The sequence below is a fragment of the Sminthopsis crassicaudata genome, chromosome 1 (assembly GCF_048593235.1).
Source record: "Sminthopsis crassicaudata isolate SCR6 chromosome 1, ASM4859323v1, whole genome shotgun sequence".
NCBI classification, from domain to species: domain Eukaryota; kingdom Metazoa; phylum Chordata; class Mammalia; order Dasyuromorphia; family Dasyuridae; genus Sminthopsis; species Sminthopsis crassicaudata.
The window spans coordinates 72348006-72365951 of record NC_133617.1 but is presented as its reverse complement, the minus strand read 5'-3'; the positions used below and the strand labels follow the sequence as shown (position 1 = coordinate 72365951).

The following is a 17946-nucleotide window of genomic DNA, read 5'->3' as shown; positions in this document are numbered from 1 at the left end:
TTATTTGAGCTCAGCAGTGGTTCTTCAAAGTTGAATTTATAAAAATCACTTTCACCTGGACCTTTTTTAAAACATCAGATGAGGAATCTAAAGCTGAGAGACTCCTAGGAATATTATAGCCATATCCCAGACCTCCCAGATCAAGGAGATAAAACTGCAAGCAACCAAAAGGAAACAATTCAAATATAGTGGAATAACAGGCAAGTTAACACAAGATCTAGCAGCTTCTGCATTAAAAGATCAAAGGGCTTGGAATATGATATTCTGGAGGGCAAAGGAGTTAGGATTGCAACCAAGAATGGTTTTCCCTGCAAAACTGAGTAAAATCTTTCAGTGAGATGGAGAACTTTCAAGTATTCCTTTTTTTTTTTTTTTTTTTTTGGTAACCATCTCTTCTTTTTTTTTTTTAATTTTAATTTTTTATTTTATTTTATAATTATAACATTTTTTGACAGTACATATGCATGGGTAATTTTTTACAACATTATCCCTTGCACTTACTTCTATTCAGATTTTTTCCCTTCCTCCCCCAACCCCCTCCCCCAGATGGCAAGCAGTCTTATATATGTTAAATATATTACAGTATAATTTAGATACAATATGTGTGTGTAGAACCGAATTTTTTTTGTTGCACAGGAAGAATTGGATTCAGAAGGTAAAAATAACAGTTTACATTCATTTCCCAGTGTTCCTTTTCTGGATGTAGCTGGTTCTGTCCATCATTAATCAATTGGAATTGGATTAGCTCTTCTCTATGTTGAAGAAATCCACTTCTATCAGCATACATCCTCGTACAGTATCATTGTTGAAGTGTATAATGATCTTCTGGTTCTGCTCGTTTCACTCAGCATCAGTTGATGTAAGTCTCTCCAAGCCTCTCTGTATTTCTCCTGTTGGTCATTTCTTATAGAACAATAATATTCCATAACATTCATATACCATAGTTTACCCAACCATTCTCCAATTGATGGACATCCATTCATCTTCCAGCTTCTAGCCACTATGAAAAGGGCTGCCACAAACATTTTGGCACATACAGGACCCTTTCCCTTCTCTAGTAGTTCCTTGGGATATAAGCCCAGTAGTAGTATGGCTGGGTCAAAGGGTATGCACATTTTGATAACTTTTTGGGCATAATTCCAGATTGCTCTCCAGAATGGTTGGATTCTTTCACAACTCCACCAACAATGCATCAGTGTCCCAGTTTTCCCACAGCCTCTCCAACATTCATCGTTATTTGTTCCTGTCATCTTAGCCAATCTGACAGGTGTGTAATGATACCTCAGAGTTGTCTTAATTTGCATTTCTCTGATCAATAGTGATTTGGAACACTCTTTCATATGAGTGGAAATAGTTTTAATTTCATCATCTGAAAATTGTCTGTTCATATCCTTTGACCATTTATCAATTGGAGAATGGCTTGATTTCTTATAAATTAAAGTCAATTCTCTGTATATTTTGGAGATGAGGCCTTTATCAGAACCTTTAACTGTAAAAATTTTTTCCCAATTTGTTACTTCCCTTCTAATCTTGTTTGCATTAGTTTTGTTTGTGCAGAAACTTTTTAATTTGGTGTAATCAAAATGTTCTATTTTGTGATCAATAATGGTCTCTAGTTCTCCCTTGGACACAAACTCCTTCCTCCTCCACAAGTCTGAGAGGTAAACTATCCCATGTTTCTCCAATTTATTTATGATTTCGTTCTTTATGCCTAAATCTTGGACCCATTTTGATCTAATCTTAGTATGTGGTGTTAAATGTGGGTCCATGCCTAGTTTCTGCCATACTAATTTCCAGTTTTCCCAGCAGTTTTTGTCAAATAATGAATTCTTATCCCAAAATTTGGGATCTTTGGGTTTGTCAAAGATTAGATTGCTATTTTTATTCACTATCTTGTCCTGTGAACCTAACCTATGCCACTGATCAACTAGTCTATTTCTTAGCCAATACCAAATGGTTTTGGTGACTGTTGCTTTATAATATAGCTTTAAATCAGGTACACTTAGACCACCTTCCTCTGACTTTTTTTTCATTAGTTCCCTTGCAATTCTCGACCTTTTATTCTTCCATATGAATTTTGTTGTTATTTTTTCTAGGTACTTTCAAGTATTCCTAATGGAAAGAGGAGACCCTTCCAAAATGGCCCCTCAAAGTGATCTCAAGGAGCCCTTTGGGTCACATCTACTAAAACTGCATCTCCCAGGTTGTGATTTTCCTTTTAACAGTCTAAAGCCAAGGACAGATTAATTTAAATCAAAATAGTGCACAGAATTCCCAGGGAATAAAGCCCTTCTTTCCTCTAACTGCAGGGGCCGCCATCCGTGCTAAAACACCTGTGTGTCTTAAATTACTCTCAGCCCACTAGCTTGAATGCCCACAACTGCTGGCCTCTGCTGGATTCCTCCTTGACCACTGAGCTGCTTACTGCCACCTGTTGATTCTTTTCTGGATTGCAGCTTCTAGACAGGTGCTTATTACTCAGCTCTGAGGACTCCCATTGCATCCCATTGAATCCACATAGCTCTAAAGGAGAAAGAAGCTGGTAACCTGACAGCCCACACTCACATAAATCCAAATCATTTGTATGTCATGACATCACCTCTCTGATGTCATACTCCTCTTCAAGAAGAAAGGACAAAAAACAGCAACAACCTAGAGATAGGCTCACATTTCTTTGTCTTTGACAGTTTGGTGCTGTGGTGGACAGAACATGGGACCTGGAATCGGGAAGACTGAAGTTCAAATCCTCCTGGCTGAGACAGCTTGAGCAATTAACCTCTATCTGCTTCAGTTTTCTCATCTGTAAGATGTCATAAAGATCAAATGAGGTACTTGTAGAGTGACTGGTACATAGACTTAATAAATGTTTTCTTCTTTCCTTATGATTCAGCCAGGACAGATTAAAAAAAAAGTCTCATCACTGAAAATTCACCCTTTTCCTATTAGGGACAGTTCCCTGAGTCTGGTCTGCTATTTTAACTGGAGAAAAGAAATTCCTTTCAACTCCCATCTTGCCCCTGAATCCAGTACTAAGATCATGCATATTATCCTGTGAATTATTTCAGTTTAATAGGAATGGATGGGTCTACCAATACCTGTTGATATTTGTTCTACATTCTATCAAGTATGACCAAAAAAATTATTCTTTGAGAAGTTAACACACAAAAAAGAAAAAAAGGAAAAAAAATCCATGGAGGAAAGATCCCAAACCCAGTTGCATGCATCCTCTGTGGAAGATTTATCAAAGGAAATGAACTAGAATTGTACAGAATGGGAAAGTATCTATAGGTTGAAATCTATGCTAAAGGATAGTGTTAATCCATATTGATGAGACAAATAATGGCTCTGTTGAGGTCTATGCCAGGTTCTAGCTATATGAACATGACACTGTTGAGACACTTAGCTCACTTTCCTGCCTCTTCACTCTACAGAGAGTAGGCTGCCATTAACAAATTAATTAATCACCCAGGTAAGGGATGAAGGATATAATTTGGTCCCCAGATGATATAGAGGCTATCTAGTCAGTGTGCATGTGCCTTTCTCTATAGTTGCAGTCTTCTTCATTATGCACCAGATGGTGCTCTGATTATACATAAGTAACTGATTCTCTTCAATTGGCTTTGGTGGGAGCTGGCTGTAGGCTTTGTGTAAATCTAGCACTATGGCATGGAATATTCCCAAAATTTAGCAAGAAAGGAAGCTCTCCTCATCTCTTCTCCAGGCCCTCATTTCCTGCATTTTCTTCTCATTCACGTCCCTAATTCATAAAACTTAACAGTTCACTTTTTAAAATGTAATTTTTGGTTGTTTTATGCTTGACAAACTCCAAACAACTGGTCATTTTCATATACAAAGAAGGGGGAAAAGAATTATATATATGAAAACAGTTGGTCAATAGTCAATAAACATCTATTAAGTACTTACTGTGTGCCAAGGACTCTAGTAAGCACTGGGAAGACAATGAAAGGCAGAAAACAGTCTCTGTCCTCAAGGAGCTCACAATCTAAGGAAACAGACCACATGTAAACAACTATGTGCAAGCAATATACATACAGAACAAATTGGAGCTAATCAACAAAGGAAGGAAAATACTAGTATGAGAGATTGGGAGCCCATATGAATTTATATTATATTCATCTTGGAGTTTTTTGGTATATGCTAATTTCAAAAGAGTTACACTTCTCTATGTTTCACTCTGACCTTGTTTCTAATCATTTCTACATTTTAAAATGGTCTGTTCATGTGCTTTCTCATTTTTTGGTATCATTATCCTTAGTTCTTCCTTTCCCTCAATTTGCATTCACCTTAAATGTTTTTAATCTCCACTATTAACACCTTAGCAAAATCAAGTCAACAAATACATTAACCATGACTGGAAATGGTTATCCCTATTCCATGCCTCTCTCTCAAGAGAGAGGGAACATACTTACCATCAGTTCTCTGGAGTCATGGGCTGGTCACCATACTGATTGGAGTTCTAAAGTCTTTCAAAACTTTTTCTTTACAATAACATATGTGTCGATTGCCTGATTCTGCTCACATTGCAGCAATTCATACAAATGTTCCCAGATTTCTCTGAATCCATTTTTTCCATCATTTTTTATGATACAACAATATTCCATGACATTCACATATAATGATTTGTTCAGCCATTCCCCAACTGATGTGGGCATGTCTTTCATTTCCAATAACAATTGAAGGCATTCCATGAAAAAAAAGGAGGGGGGGGAGCTGTTAACAAAAGTATTCAAGAATCAAATACTTTATTGATATCTGTTTATTGAGGTTTTCCCCCTATAGAATGCTTCAAATTCTGAATTGTATTCCTTGGTTCCTCCTACTGCTCACTTTCTGACTCCTTCCCATTTGATGGTAGTTTCCCTGGAGGTTGCACCTCAACGCATTCTCAACTTGTTTCCACTCTGGACAAATTTTTAAACTTCAGTCTCTTCCACAAGTGATTTCTAAGAAGACAGAACTAGCCCCAGTTAGATGCTCATTCCCTGAGATTTAGTGGAGGTAGACACAGCCAAACATACCTGTTTTACCCCAGTTATCTCTGTTCCATCTTTCTCTAAGTTCTCTTGAAGCACAGAACATAGCCACATGGCTGTCCCAGACAGAGCAAACTTATGTCTTTTAGCTTTCTCCAGCATGGGAGGACTTCTGTTACAAACCTATGGATCTAGAGCTCTGCAGACTACATACTGATTGGTGGAGGAGATGCTGAGTAAGTCTTTTAGGAGTAAGGCACTACACACTTACCACCATGTATCAAGATAAGGGCAAAATGGGTTCATAATCTAGACATAAAGTTGAAGAATATAACATAGTTTATCTCTCAGATATGTGGAGGAGGAAGGATTTTGTGACCAAAGAAGGACAAGAGATCATTATTGATCACAAAATAGATAATTTTGATTGTATTAAGATGAAAAGTTTTTGTACAAACAAAACTAATGCAGACAAGATTAGAAGGGAAGCAATAAACTAGGAAAACATTTTTACATTCAAAGGTTCTGATAAAGGCCTCATTTCCAAAATATATAGAGAAATGACTCTAATTTATAAGAAATCAAGCCATTCTCCAATTGCTAAATGGTTAAAGGATACGAACAGACAATTTTCAGATAAAGAAATTGAAACTCTTTCTACTCATATGAAAAGGTGCTCCAAATTACTATTGATCAGAGAAATGCAAAGTAAGACAGCTCTGAGATACCATTACACACCTGTCAGATTGGCTAAAATGACAGGAAAAGATAATGATGAATGTTGGAGGGTATGTGGGAAAACTGGGACACTGATACATTGTTGGTGGAACTGTGAATGGATCCAACCATTCTGGAGAGCAATTTGAAACTATGCTCAGAGTTATCAAACTGTGCATACCTTTTGATCCAGCAGTGTTACTACTGGGCTTATAAACCAAAGAGATCTTAAAGGAGGGAAAGGAACCTACATGTGCAAAAATGTTTGTGGCACCCCTTTTTGTAGTGGCTAGAAACTAGAAACTGAGAAGATGCCCATCAATTGGAGAATGGTTGAATAAATTATGGTATATGAATGTTGTGGAATATTATTGTTGTTAAGAAATGACCAGCAGGATGATTTCAGAAAGGCCTGGAGAGACTTCCATGAATGATGCTAAGTGAAATGGGCAGAACCATGAGATCATTATACACGGCAACAACAAGACTATGTGATGATCAATTCTGATGGACGTAGCTCTCTTTAACAATAAAATTATTCAAAGCAGTTCTAGTTGTTCAGTGATGAAATAGAAGACTGTGCAACACAAAATAGCATTTTCACTCTTTCTGTTGTTGATTGCTTGCATTTTGGATTTTCCCCCTTCTTGATCTGATTTTCTTGTGCATCAAGATAACTGTGTACCTATGTGTACACATATTATAGCATATTTAATATTTATGGACTACCTGCCACCTAGGGGAAGGGGTGGAGGGAAGGAGAGGAAAATTTGGACTAGAAGGTTTTTCAAGGATCAATGTTGAAAAATTACCCATGTATATGCTTTGTAAATAAAAAGCTTTAATAATGAAAGAAAGAATTTAGGTTCCTGCTTTCCTAGACTATGGAAACAATTGAAATTTCTTTATCTCTTCCACATAAATTCATAGTTTGGAGAATTTTGAGAGTTTATAAGGATTGGGGATATTGACTAGTTATCTATCTTATTGGTCAAATGACCCAGAAGAACAAACCTTTTTTTTTTTTTTTTTTTAAACATATAGGTCCTTTCTTTTTATCTCTTTGGGGTATATGTAAAACAATTCTTTCTTAAGAGTTATGTGGGGGGGGTGTTGAAGAGTAGTAAAGTAGCTACAAAGAGTTGTAAAGCAGAGGTTGGCAAATTTCAGGCTGAAGGTCAAATCTGGCTCACGGCCTATTTTTGTACAATCTGTTGGCTAAGGGTGGTTTTTATATTTTTAAAAGTTACTTACAACAGCATTGTTTGTTTGCTGACCCTCTGCTCTAGAATATCGAAACAAAACAAAACTCTAAAGAGCTTTGAAATAGCAAGTTTCCAGTTCCCTGCAGCAGAATCCATTCCCCTTCCCTGAACCTTCAGCCAACAGGAAGAAACAGAAAGGAAAGAATCTGGAAAGACTTGGACACTTCTCAACCTCTTTGGAAAAACAAACAAAACAAAACAAAACAAAACAAAAAAACCAAGAAACCCCTCTGTTGAACCTCATCATGCTCATCTTTCCAGTCCTTAATCTATTGTGTCTGTTTTATTTTTACATGGATTGCTCTGGTCCCACTGTCTGAAGGTCAAGTAGGTTATATTTTATCTAGACTCCTCACTCAAGGTTTTCAGTATCCAGAGGGGGTAAAGCAGGTATTCTCTCTGATTTGCCATTAGTTTCAGCCCACACAATTGTGTTCCCGTTTATTTTAGGGACCCCTCAACTAGCACCCTTCCAATTACATCTAACCACTTGAGATCAGATTAGTTTATACAGCAAAATCCAAACATACAAATATCTTTTCCCACCACCTCTGGACCATAATCTTTCCTATACCACTTCAGTTGCTGGAAAGAAAAGAAAGCTTCAATTCCTATATATAAATTCAAATTCAAATCAACACTAGGCTAGTATACCAGGCCCCTATTCCTCAGCGCTTCTCTGATAGGCTGGATGCAATATCCAACCTGAATTCCTGCGTTCCTGGATCCCCAAGGATTTAGTTCCTGGGTTGAAGATTCCCTGTACCTATAACTGAAACAGACAAATAAAAAATTAAGAAAGCACCAACCCCATTTTCTGGGCTCATGTGACATAAAAAAGAGGGATGATGAACCTCAGGTCCTCCCCCTTTATCCACATGATGTCACCTGCTTTGAGTGGCGTCCTTCACCCCCAAATGTGAATATAAGGAAACCCCAGGCAGTGTTCAGTGTCCAAGATTTAAAGATGCCACCAAGACCATACAGAATGTGGACACACACTCAGTTCTATTACCCAGAATCAGGTCTCCCAATGAATCAGTTTACACCACCATCAACAATGCTTTAGTGTCCAAATTTTGCCGGTTATTTTCCTTTTCTGTCCTATTAGTCAATCTGATAGGTATAAGACAGTCCCTCACAGTTGTTTTAATTTATTTTTCTCTAATCAATAGTGATTTTGAGCATTTTTCTATTTGACTATGGATGGCTTTGATTTCTTCTTCTGAAAACTGCCTCTTCATGTCCTTTTAACACTGATCAATGATGGAATGTATCATATTTTTATAAAATTGACTCTTATTTTCTATTTATCTGAGAAATAAGACTTATCACAAAAACTTGTTGTAAAAATTTTCCCCAGTTTCTTGCTTTCCTTTTAATTTTGGCTGTGTTGGTTTTATTGTGCAAACCCTTTTTAATGTAATGTAATTAAACTTATTTCTTTTACATCTTATGATGGTCTGTAATTTTCTTTCTTCATTTTTTTGCTTTCCTGGCTTAGGTACCAGCCCCATATTGGTATCATACAAAAATTTTGATAGGATTTGTTCTTAAGACAATTCTTATCATTATATTCAATTATACAATTAAAAACTAAAGTTTAAAAAAAAAAAAAAGAAAAGAAAGGAGGAGAACTATAGAGTCCAGTGCTTCAGATTCCCCATTAAAAAAGCCATTAGATTCTTCTTGCATCCACTCATTTGGACATTTATTGTGTACATCCTATCTACAGACAAATGGAGCCAGGTAACAGGACCATAGAACATACAAATGGAAAGAAGCTTGAAGATCAGCAACATATTGGTTTTAAATATGGGAGTAAATAAATAAGGTGTAAAGAATATAAATGACTTGCCTATACTCAAATAGGCAGCAGCTCACAGAGCTGAGATTCTGACTCAGGATCTCTGGCTCTAAGTCCATTGTCCATTCCAAGTATTTTTTTCTTATTCCCAAAATCCAGAACTGCTCCTCAGGGGTAAGAATTAATTCACAATCATTTCTGAGTTTCCCATTGGCCATCACTGAGAGGGGAGCCTGCATTGTTATTTAGATCCACCGGATCATTTGCCCATCTGTCCTAGAGGGCAGGACTGGAGGAAGGAACTCTGGGAGGGGCACTGACCACTGCTTTTATTCCACTCAGACAAGTGGGATGGGAGTGGAAAGCTAGAGGAGTGTGGGTCATTGTTCCAGTCCATCATGCCTTGGGGCAGATTTTATTGACTGTCTGGAAGTCTTGCCAAATTTGCAGCAGTTTCTGGGTCTGGATTCCATGAACAAGGGCAAGTTGGTGGTAGACACAGTGTTCATATGCTAGTGGAAACATCAAGAAGGATCCGGGGGGAGGAGGAATGGGCTCCAGCCCCATTTGCTGTAAACACAAGCCCACAAACACATCTTCCAGATAGATGACCTTGAGGGTCTGGGCCACAGCCAGAATCCTGAGGACTAAGGATCCAGACAGAACATAGCCAGGACCCCCACAGTAGGGGGGATATGTGTCCTGCAAATACAATTCTGGAGGCATGTACCACTTGTAATCTGGACTCCGAATAGGGCCTGTATTTTTATAGATGTAACCAGTAATAAAGTCAGGTCGTGGGGGCCCATTGGGCTGAAGCACCTGCTGTACCAGAAAACTGGGGTTTAGAAAGACATCACTGTCCACCTTGAGCACATAGCGGGCATCGGGACAGTACTGGGCCATCCACTCCAGACCCATGAGGACCTTGAGAGTCAAGTTGCGATAGGTATCTAGGAAGCCCACCTGGAGGAGATCCCCATGCTCTCTGTCCTCTTCTTGGAGGAGTTCATGAAGTTCCTTGGTGAAAAGAGGTGGGGGCAGACCAAGAACAAAGAGGCGTCGGATGATCACACCCAATTCTAAAGTCTCATTGCCCCAAGTTTCCCGGATGGCTTGGCGTCTCCCCACATCCTGGGGTTGAGTCATCACCAGCATGAGCAGGAAGGGGGCACCTCTGGGACCCTCACACTTGTCAGGGTGATTGAGTAGAAAAGGGTAGGGATAAGGGTACTTTAGCTGTAAGGGATGTGGTGTCTGAACCTGCCACTCAAACTTCCTTAGAGGAAGATTCAAAGTATCTTCAATCAGTTCTACGGAGTCCAGGGGAATCAAATCCAAGGAAGGAGTCCTGGAATCTACAAACTGACCCACCATCAGCAGTAGCAGCCCCCCAAAGGCTATACTCAACAGAGCTCCCCATATCAGATGCCTCCTGATCAACTTCATGGTGCCAATTGTTGCCCTGGGTAAAGAGGAGTGAGAGCGCTTGTTAGTGATGGGTGCAGGATCCCACAGAACCCCAGTTTCTGTTCAGCCAGATTAGAGTCTCTTTTACTCCATATGTAGATGAAGTATTTCCTGGTGTGGGCAACCCCCCCTTCCCCGGGGACTTATACATCCGGGAACAATGGGAAAGATAAAGGCAAGGGAACAGGGAAAAAGGATTTCTCCCCCCCCCATACCCCTGCACTTTGTGCTAGGCTAGCTGCCAAGTTAGCATTACAAGAACAGGAAGGGGGCCAGGTCAGAAGAATCAGGATGTTGCACTGTAGGGGGTCGGGGTGGAAGGAACCTATAGCTGGGAGTCCAGAGCTCTGGGTTTTAGCCTCAGCTCTGCCACTAGCTCAACTTGATCAAGTCAACCCTCCTCTTGGGGCTTCAGAATTCCCTATCAGTGAAATGAGGGTAAATGATCTGAATGACAAAAGTCCCCCCACCCCACAATCTGGGAGAGTATGATTTTGTGAAATTAAAGGTCTGAAAACTGGAGGGCTCCACTGTGCCAGTGGGAAAGTAGTTAATTGAGTGTCTAACCCCCTGATTGTACAAAAAGGCTTTGAATAGAAGAGGGACAGGAGCTGTCCATGTGGGCCCCTTCAGAAAGGTATAAAAAACAGGAATCATTTAAATTTGTCCCTGATTCTTGTTTTGCTTCATTCCTCTCCTATCTAAAATTTTCCCTTCCTCCCAGTCCTAGAAACAGCCTTAATTCTTGAACCTCTAGCTCACCCTGGGGAAATAAGATCTAACCCTGAGAAATCTAAAGTTTTTTCCCCTACCCCAGCCCACTCCCATCTACCCCAGCCCCAAATTTCCCCATTTCAGTTTCCCACAAAGCTGATAGGAGGCAGACTCTAGGGTTATTGCTCTGAAAAACCCAGAATCTGTGTTATTGATGTTCTCCCAGGTCCCTTTCCCAGATTCCTCCCTTCTCCTTGATTCCTCTCCCCTTTAGCCCAACAGGGTCCTTACCTTCCCTGGTCAGAATGAAGGGGATGTGGTGTCAGCAGGACAGCTCACAGGGGACTGCCACTCTCTGTCCAGGTAAGCATGGATATGGGAGGAGTGAGAAGGTGGAAGTGGGAGGAACTCTGCCTGCCTCTCAGTGAACTTGCAAGTAAAGGGTGGGGCTGATCACCTATGTCACTAGTCAGCTTGGCCTGGCCTGGAACCCAGTTGTTGGAGATTGTCTGCAGGGGATGGAAGGTGACAGAGATAGCAGGACTGACCAAAGACTGCCACAAAAGAAAGGGGGAGAAAACAGAGCCTGCTATAATCATGATCATAATCATAATAGCCAATATTTATATAGAGTTTTAAGGATGATAGAATGTTTAATCTACATTATCTCATTTTAATCTCAGAAAAACCAAACAGTAACCCCTTTGAGCTAGGCACTATAAGGCCTACTAATTACATTTTGCTTGTAGAGGGGGAGGCACCCCAGCATTTCAAAGATGTTGCTGCTGTGGCAATTTTCCACTCCTATGCTAATGTGGAGTGGAAAAGAAAGGTGAGTTAGTACTAATGTTCAGGCCTATCTGAACTCTCATGAGTTCATTCTAGGATTTAAAATGTAAGACGTATTCTACCCGGTGTCTTCAAAGTATTAATGAAGTTTCAAGCTACTAAATTTTAAAATGCAACAAGATAGTATTTCATAAGCTTATCTAGTTTGATTGGTCTTTGACACCCAATTCTCAAAAAAGCTCTTATCCTTTTGCTAACTTTTTGGTTCCCAACAGAAAAATACACTCACATTTTGATTTAAAATAGCCATTGTATAAAGTCAGATTTTTAAAAAAAAGTTAGAATATTAAACTCCCAAGTGAAAACATTTTACATTCAAGGATTCTGATGAAGGCCTCATTTCCAAAATATATAGAGAATTGACTCAAATGTATAAGAATTCAAGCCATTCTCCAATTGATAAATGGTCAAAAGACATTAACAATTTTCAGATGAAGAAATTGAAACCATTTCTAGTCATATGAAAAGCTGTTCTAAATCACAATTAGAGGAAATCGATTTAAGTCAATTCTGAGATACCACTACACCTCTCAGTTTGGTTAAGATGACAGGAAAAGATAATGACAAATGTTGGAGTAGATGTGGGAAAACTGGGACACTGAGACATCGTAAGTGGAACTGTGAACGGATTCCACCATTCTGGTGAGCAATTTGGAACCATGCTCAAATTATCATCAAACTGTGCAGTGGTGTTTGATTTAGTGGTGTTTCTACTGGGCCTGTATCCCAAAGAGATCTTAAAGGAGGGAAAGGGACCTGTATGTGCAAAAATGTTTGTGGCAGCCCTTTTTGTAATAGTTAGAAACTGGAAACTGAGTGGATGCCCATCAATTGGAGAATGTCTGAATAAATTGTGGTATATGAATGTTATGGAATATTATTGTTCTGTAAGAAATGACCAGCAGGATGATTTCAGAGAAGTCTGGAGAGACTTACATGAACTGATGCTGAGTGAAATGAGCAGAACTAGGAGATCATTATATATGGCAACAATAAGAGCATACGAAGATCAATTCTGATGGACATGGCTCTCTTCAACAATGACATGATTCAGGTCATTTCCAATGAACTTGTGATGAAGAGAGCCATCTACACCCAGAGAGAGGACTATGGGTATTAGGTTCTTACTAAGTGCTAATGAGATAATGAGATATTAGGTTCTTACTAAGTGCTAAGTCGGTACTTGACAATTCTCTAGTTCTGGCTATGACTGGGAGTTTTACTTTGAATTTCTGGGGAAGAGCTTGCATGCTGAGGAGGAGCAAGTTCATTGGTTGAAGTAACTTTTTCCCAGAAGCCCTTGCATTATCCCACGCCCATTCTCTAGGAGGATAAAAGAGGGAAGTCACTACTCTGGACCAAAGTTAACGGCAACTGTCTGGAGACAACAGTTCTTTACAGGAAGAAGAATCTGTTTGAGAGATTTGAGTTGACACAGCAGATCTCCTCCCAGAGAGCGATTGGCAGCTTCTGGAGACAACAGCATGTTACAAATGGGAACTGAGTTTGGATCACAATATAACATTTCACTCTTTTTGTTGTTCTTTGCTTGCTTTTTATTTTCTGTAAGGGTCCTTTAAATGGGCGGCCACAGTGCAATAGGAGATTGATTGGCCCAGAAGTAATTTCTGTGGATATAGGACTGCCCTGTGGGTGGGATCCTGGTCATATTGAGATATCTTCGTAATGGGTGACGACTCTCTCGCTGGTTGGCTGTGTGTGTAACCTCACAGGCCCTTTATAAGCCCACTGCAGACAGCAATTGCTCTCTTTAACCTGGCACTCTTTAACCTGGCTCCCTAGCCTGGGGTAGCTGAGCCAAGCCAAGCTGATGGATAGCCCAGAGAGGTAAGGAGTTTGGTAGTGAACATGTGGGTCTTCAGACCAGGTGTTCACTAGGGAGTTAACAAGTCAGGGCATTAAGTCAGGGAATTATGTGAATAAGTATAATAAAGGCTTTTAAGATTACACATGGCTGTTCTTGAGCATGTTATTGGTTATTAAACTATAGATTTAAGAAATCATGGCCAGAGACCTTTGAAGGTCTCAGAGGAGGCGAGCCGGGTAGAGTTGACACTGCAAAGGTCAGTGGTCAAAGGTACTCTGTTGGGCCTAGGACAGACTGATAATAGTAACTGCCAGGAGGGCATGTTACAATTTTCTTTCTCATTTTCTTTCCTTTTCTATCTGATTTTTCTTGTGCAGCAAGATAATTGTATAACTATATATGCTTATATTGGATTTAACGTGTATTTTTACCATGTTTAACATATATTGGATTACTTATTATCTGGGGGAGAAGGTAGAGGGAAAAATTGGAACACAAGATCTTGCAAGGATCAGTGTTGACCCTTATTATTGACATTATGTTGACCCAGTGTTGACATTATCCATGCATATGTTTTGAAAATGAAAACTTAAAAAAAAAATTTCCCAAGTGGCTGCAACATATACCTTTTAGGGAAGAAACAAATTACATTAGTGCCTATTTGTTTTATTTTTCACATGATGAATTAAAATTAAAACAATGCCCTGTTCTAACTTCCTTGGTCTCACATGAATGAAAGATCTAATTAGCTTTTCCAGAATAGACAACTTTGAGTGAGTAATTTCAATTCTAAATCATTAGAGAAAGTTTGTCTTGGGTATGACATGGTAACATTGGGGAGGAAAGGGGGAAATGTCTTTTTGTTTAATCCAATTAAGAAATTTCTCATTGTTTAGTGTTGTCCAGCTTGAAAGAGGAATTGTTCAATAAAGTACAGGTGTTTTCAGGAGATATATTTCTATGGATGTGCAGGCATCAAAATTATTATTGCTCCTCAAACCCTAAACTTAAAACCCTAAACTTAACCCTAAAACTCTATCTACTGAACTATTTAGCTGCCCTTCACTTAAAATTAGTGTTTTGTATAATCAGAATTGATAGCAAATGTTCATCTGTAAATGTTGACCTGTTATGGATTTTATGTGTTTCCTCCTTGAAAATGTCATTTCACACAAAAATGTACTGCCAAATATTGATATTAAATCATATATACATTTTTGTTTCTGTTTTGTTTTGTAATTCTCTTTATTTAATTTTATTTATTTTTTGTTACAATTCAAATTCTGAAATGCTTCCCTTTCTTTCTTCCCACCACCATATGGCATTAGACAAACAGACAGAGAGACAGACGAGAGAAAAGAGAGAAAGAGAGAGAGAGAGAAAGAGAGAGAGAGAGAGAGAGAGGAAACCATTCTATACACATTTCTGCATTTCAGTTCTTTCTCTGGAGGTAGATAGCATCTTCCTTTCATAGGTCCTTTGTAGTTGACTTGCGTATTTATAATATTCAAAATAATTTACTCATTCACAGTTGTTTCTTGACTAGTTTTGCTACTATATACAATATTCATTTGATTCTACTCATTTCACTCTTCATTACTTCATTTACATCTTGCCATGTTTTTCTAAAAGTATATGATTTTAAGTGAACACATTCACAGTTTTAGAATTCTATTTATTTCTTCTCTGATATTTGCCTTTTAGCATGTTATTACATTGTAGCTTAATAATTTTCAATTCAAGGATAGGTGAAAGCTCTTCCATTGTACAACTAAGTGAATTTTGAAATATGAATTTTTTTTATATTTTGCATCAAAATCTTCATGACTAGAACTATAATTAGAGTTCATAAAATATATCCATTGCAAATGTGTGTGGAAATGGAGATCTGTCTTCTTGAATTTTTTGTATTATTCAATCCTGCCTCTGTTGTTCAAAAACAGCTACAGAATATGTAAAACAATGAGCATGGCTACATTCCCATAAAATTTTATTTATAGACAGAAATTTGTATTTAACATAATTTTTACTTGTCACAAAATATTATCTCTTTTTTTGACTTTTGCAATCATATAAAATCATTGTTAAAAAAAACAATTCTTGGGCCAGCTAAATGGCTCAGTGGATAAAGCACTGCCCCTGGAGATAGGAGGTCCTGAGTTTAAGCCCAGCCTCACATAATTAATACTTACTAGATATGTGACTCTGGGCAAGTCACTTAACCCCAAAGGCCTCACACACAAAAATAAAGAAATAAAGAATATAATTGGAAAAATAAAATCTTATTTTAAAAAATGATTCTTAGCTTTACATACAAAATATTCAGCAGGTCACCTAAGGTGGCACAATGAACTGACCATGGAGTCAGGAGGATCTGAATTCAAGTTTAGCCTCACACATTTAACACTTACTAGCTGTGTGATCCTGGACAAGTCACTTAATCTCAACTGCCTCAAAAAAAATAAATAAATAAAATTAATCCAACCTAGATTCCAGAAGCACAAAACTAAAAAGTCACAAGCCAGGAAGGGCTAAACCCATGTTGAAAGCTTTTTGTAGCTACTTTATTGCTGCATGATTTCCCTTGACATGGCCACTCTACATGGTATAAAAAGTAGCTTACTTCCTAGGACTTTCTACAGGCCACAGTGTGTCTCACACATTGTGTGAGACAATTAAAACCTTATATGACAACCCTGATCCTTTATGCTGATAAGCTATTCCACTCTCACTTTCATTCCTGTGGAATATGAAAGAATGCAGGGAGGTTGGATTATCTTATAATGGCTATCTCAGGAAAGCCATGCCTTTACTTACCCCAAATATTTTGGGGAGCTCCAGGGATCTGGTGACAGTATTTGAGCTTTTAGTGTTTGAGTCCAGCTTCACTGAATACCAAGAATGTGAATAAATATCCCATGCCAGACAGAAGATATGCTTTGCAGTCTCCATTTATTCATCTCAGTGTCAATGTTTATATATCTGTTAGACTAGTGTTAAGACATTACTAGCTGCCTTCAGGTGACCTCATATTATTCCAGAGTTAATGCACATTCCACACTTTGACATTTCAGTATCCACCTATACCAAGATACTTATTAACACAGACTTGTAGATAGCCTAGTTATGATGCTCATCAACATCATCAGAATTGTAAATAGCTGTGATATTTTATCAATACCAAAGTATTTGTTGAAACAGAGTAGTAAATAGCAGAAATGATCACATTAATGTATTTACCTCAAGTATGTCTTTAATTCATTGTTGAGGGGTAAATAGTATATTTTAAATGCTTTGTTCCTGTTGCATGCATTTTCATCAAGATTATCCTGAATTTATCAAATATGTCTTTATAATTATTAAAGAGATGGTGAGCCAATAATTTGAATTGCTTCGGCCTAAAAGAAAGCATATCCCAAGTAACACTTGGACTGGAGCCCTGTTCATGGACCCATTCAGTACTGATCCTCTACATCTCTCCCTTTTTTATTCAGAAGATGAAGCCTATGAATTTTAGTTCCCATAATTGACAATGATTGAAAGACACACCAGAAAGCACAAGGGGCTAAATGAATGAGTATAAGAATAACACATGTAAGAGTAACAAAAAAAGTAAGAAAAAGTCAGAGGGGCAGTTAGGTGGTGCAGTGGATGGAGCACCAGCCTTGAATTCAGGAGGACCCAAGTTCAAATCTGATCCCAGACACTTAACACTTCCTAGCTGTGTGACCCTGGGCAAGTCACTTATCCCCAGCCTCAGAAAAGAAAGAAAAAGAAAAAGTCAGATTATTTGCAGCATTTCTCTTTTTTAACCACAGAAATATCAGCATCAATTCTAGGGACACTACTTTTTGCTATGTTTTCTGCCAAAGGCAGTTAATTCAGATATATTGTATATATCATTGGTGGTATCATTATCCCATCTATAGAATTATGTTGAGGTGTGAGAAAATGAGGGGTAAGGGATACTCAGGCCAGTGTTTCAGTTTTTTTGTGAAAGAATTCGCAGTCCCAATCTGCAGACAAGGTTTTTGGCAAAGACAGGTTTATTACACTGAAAAACAACTTCCCAATGGGCCAAATCCAGAAAGGAATTTTAGCAAAGGTTTGGGGCACAGCATTTGATTATATTAGGTTTTTATGGCCCAAGGTTAGGGAGCAATCTCCAGATGAATTTGGGAGACTAATTTTCTTTTCTTTTTTTTTAATTTTTAAATTTTTTATTAATTTTTATAATTTTAACATTTTCTTTGACAGTACATATGCATAGGTAATTTTTTTTTTTTACAACATTATCCCTTG

General features: G+C 38.3%; 1 protein-coding gene and 1 long non-coding RNA gene across 2 annotated transcripts; both read right to left on the bottom strand.

Moving 5' to 3' along the window:
* Window positions 1-2023: 2023 nt before the first annotated feature.
* On the bottom strand, window positions 2024-5464 carry LOC141552308 (uncharacterized). Its single transcript, XR_012485118.1, has 3 exons — window positions 4431-5464; window positions 3925-4003; window positions 2024-2800 (listed from the first exon to the last, which is right to left on the bottom strand). It is a non-coding gene; the product is annotated as an uncharacterized LOC141552308 (long non-coding RNA).
* Window positions 5465-6759: 1295 nt separating this feature from the next.
* LOC141566916 (beta-1,3-galactosyltransferase 2-like) lies at window positions 6760-11382 on the bottom strand. The gene is made up of 2 exons (XM_074312065.1): window positions 11259-11382; window positions 6760-10248 (listed from the first exon to the last, which is right to left on the bottom strand). The coding sequence occupies exon 2, from the start codon at window positions 10230-10232 to the stop codon at window positions 9180-9182; it is 1053 nt and encodes a 350-aa protein (XP_074168166.1). The 5' UTR covers window positions 10233-10248; window positions 11259-11382; the 3' UTR covers window positions 6760-9179.
* Between the last annotated feature and the right edge of the window lie 6564 nt (window positions 11383-17946).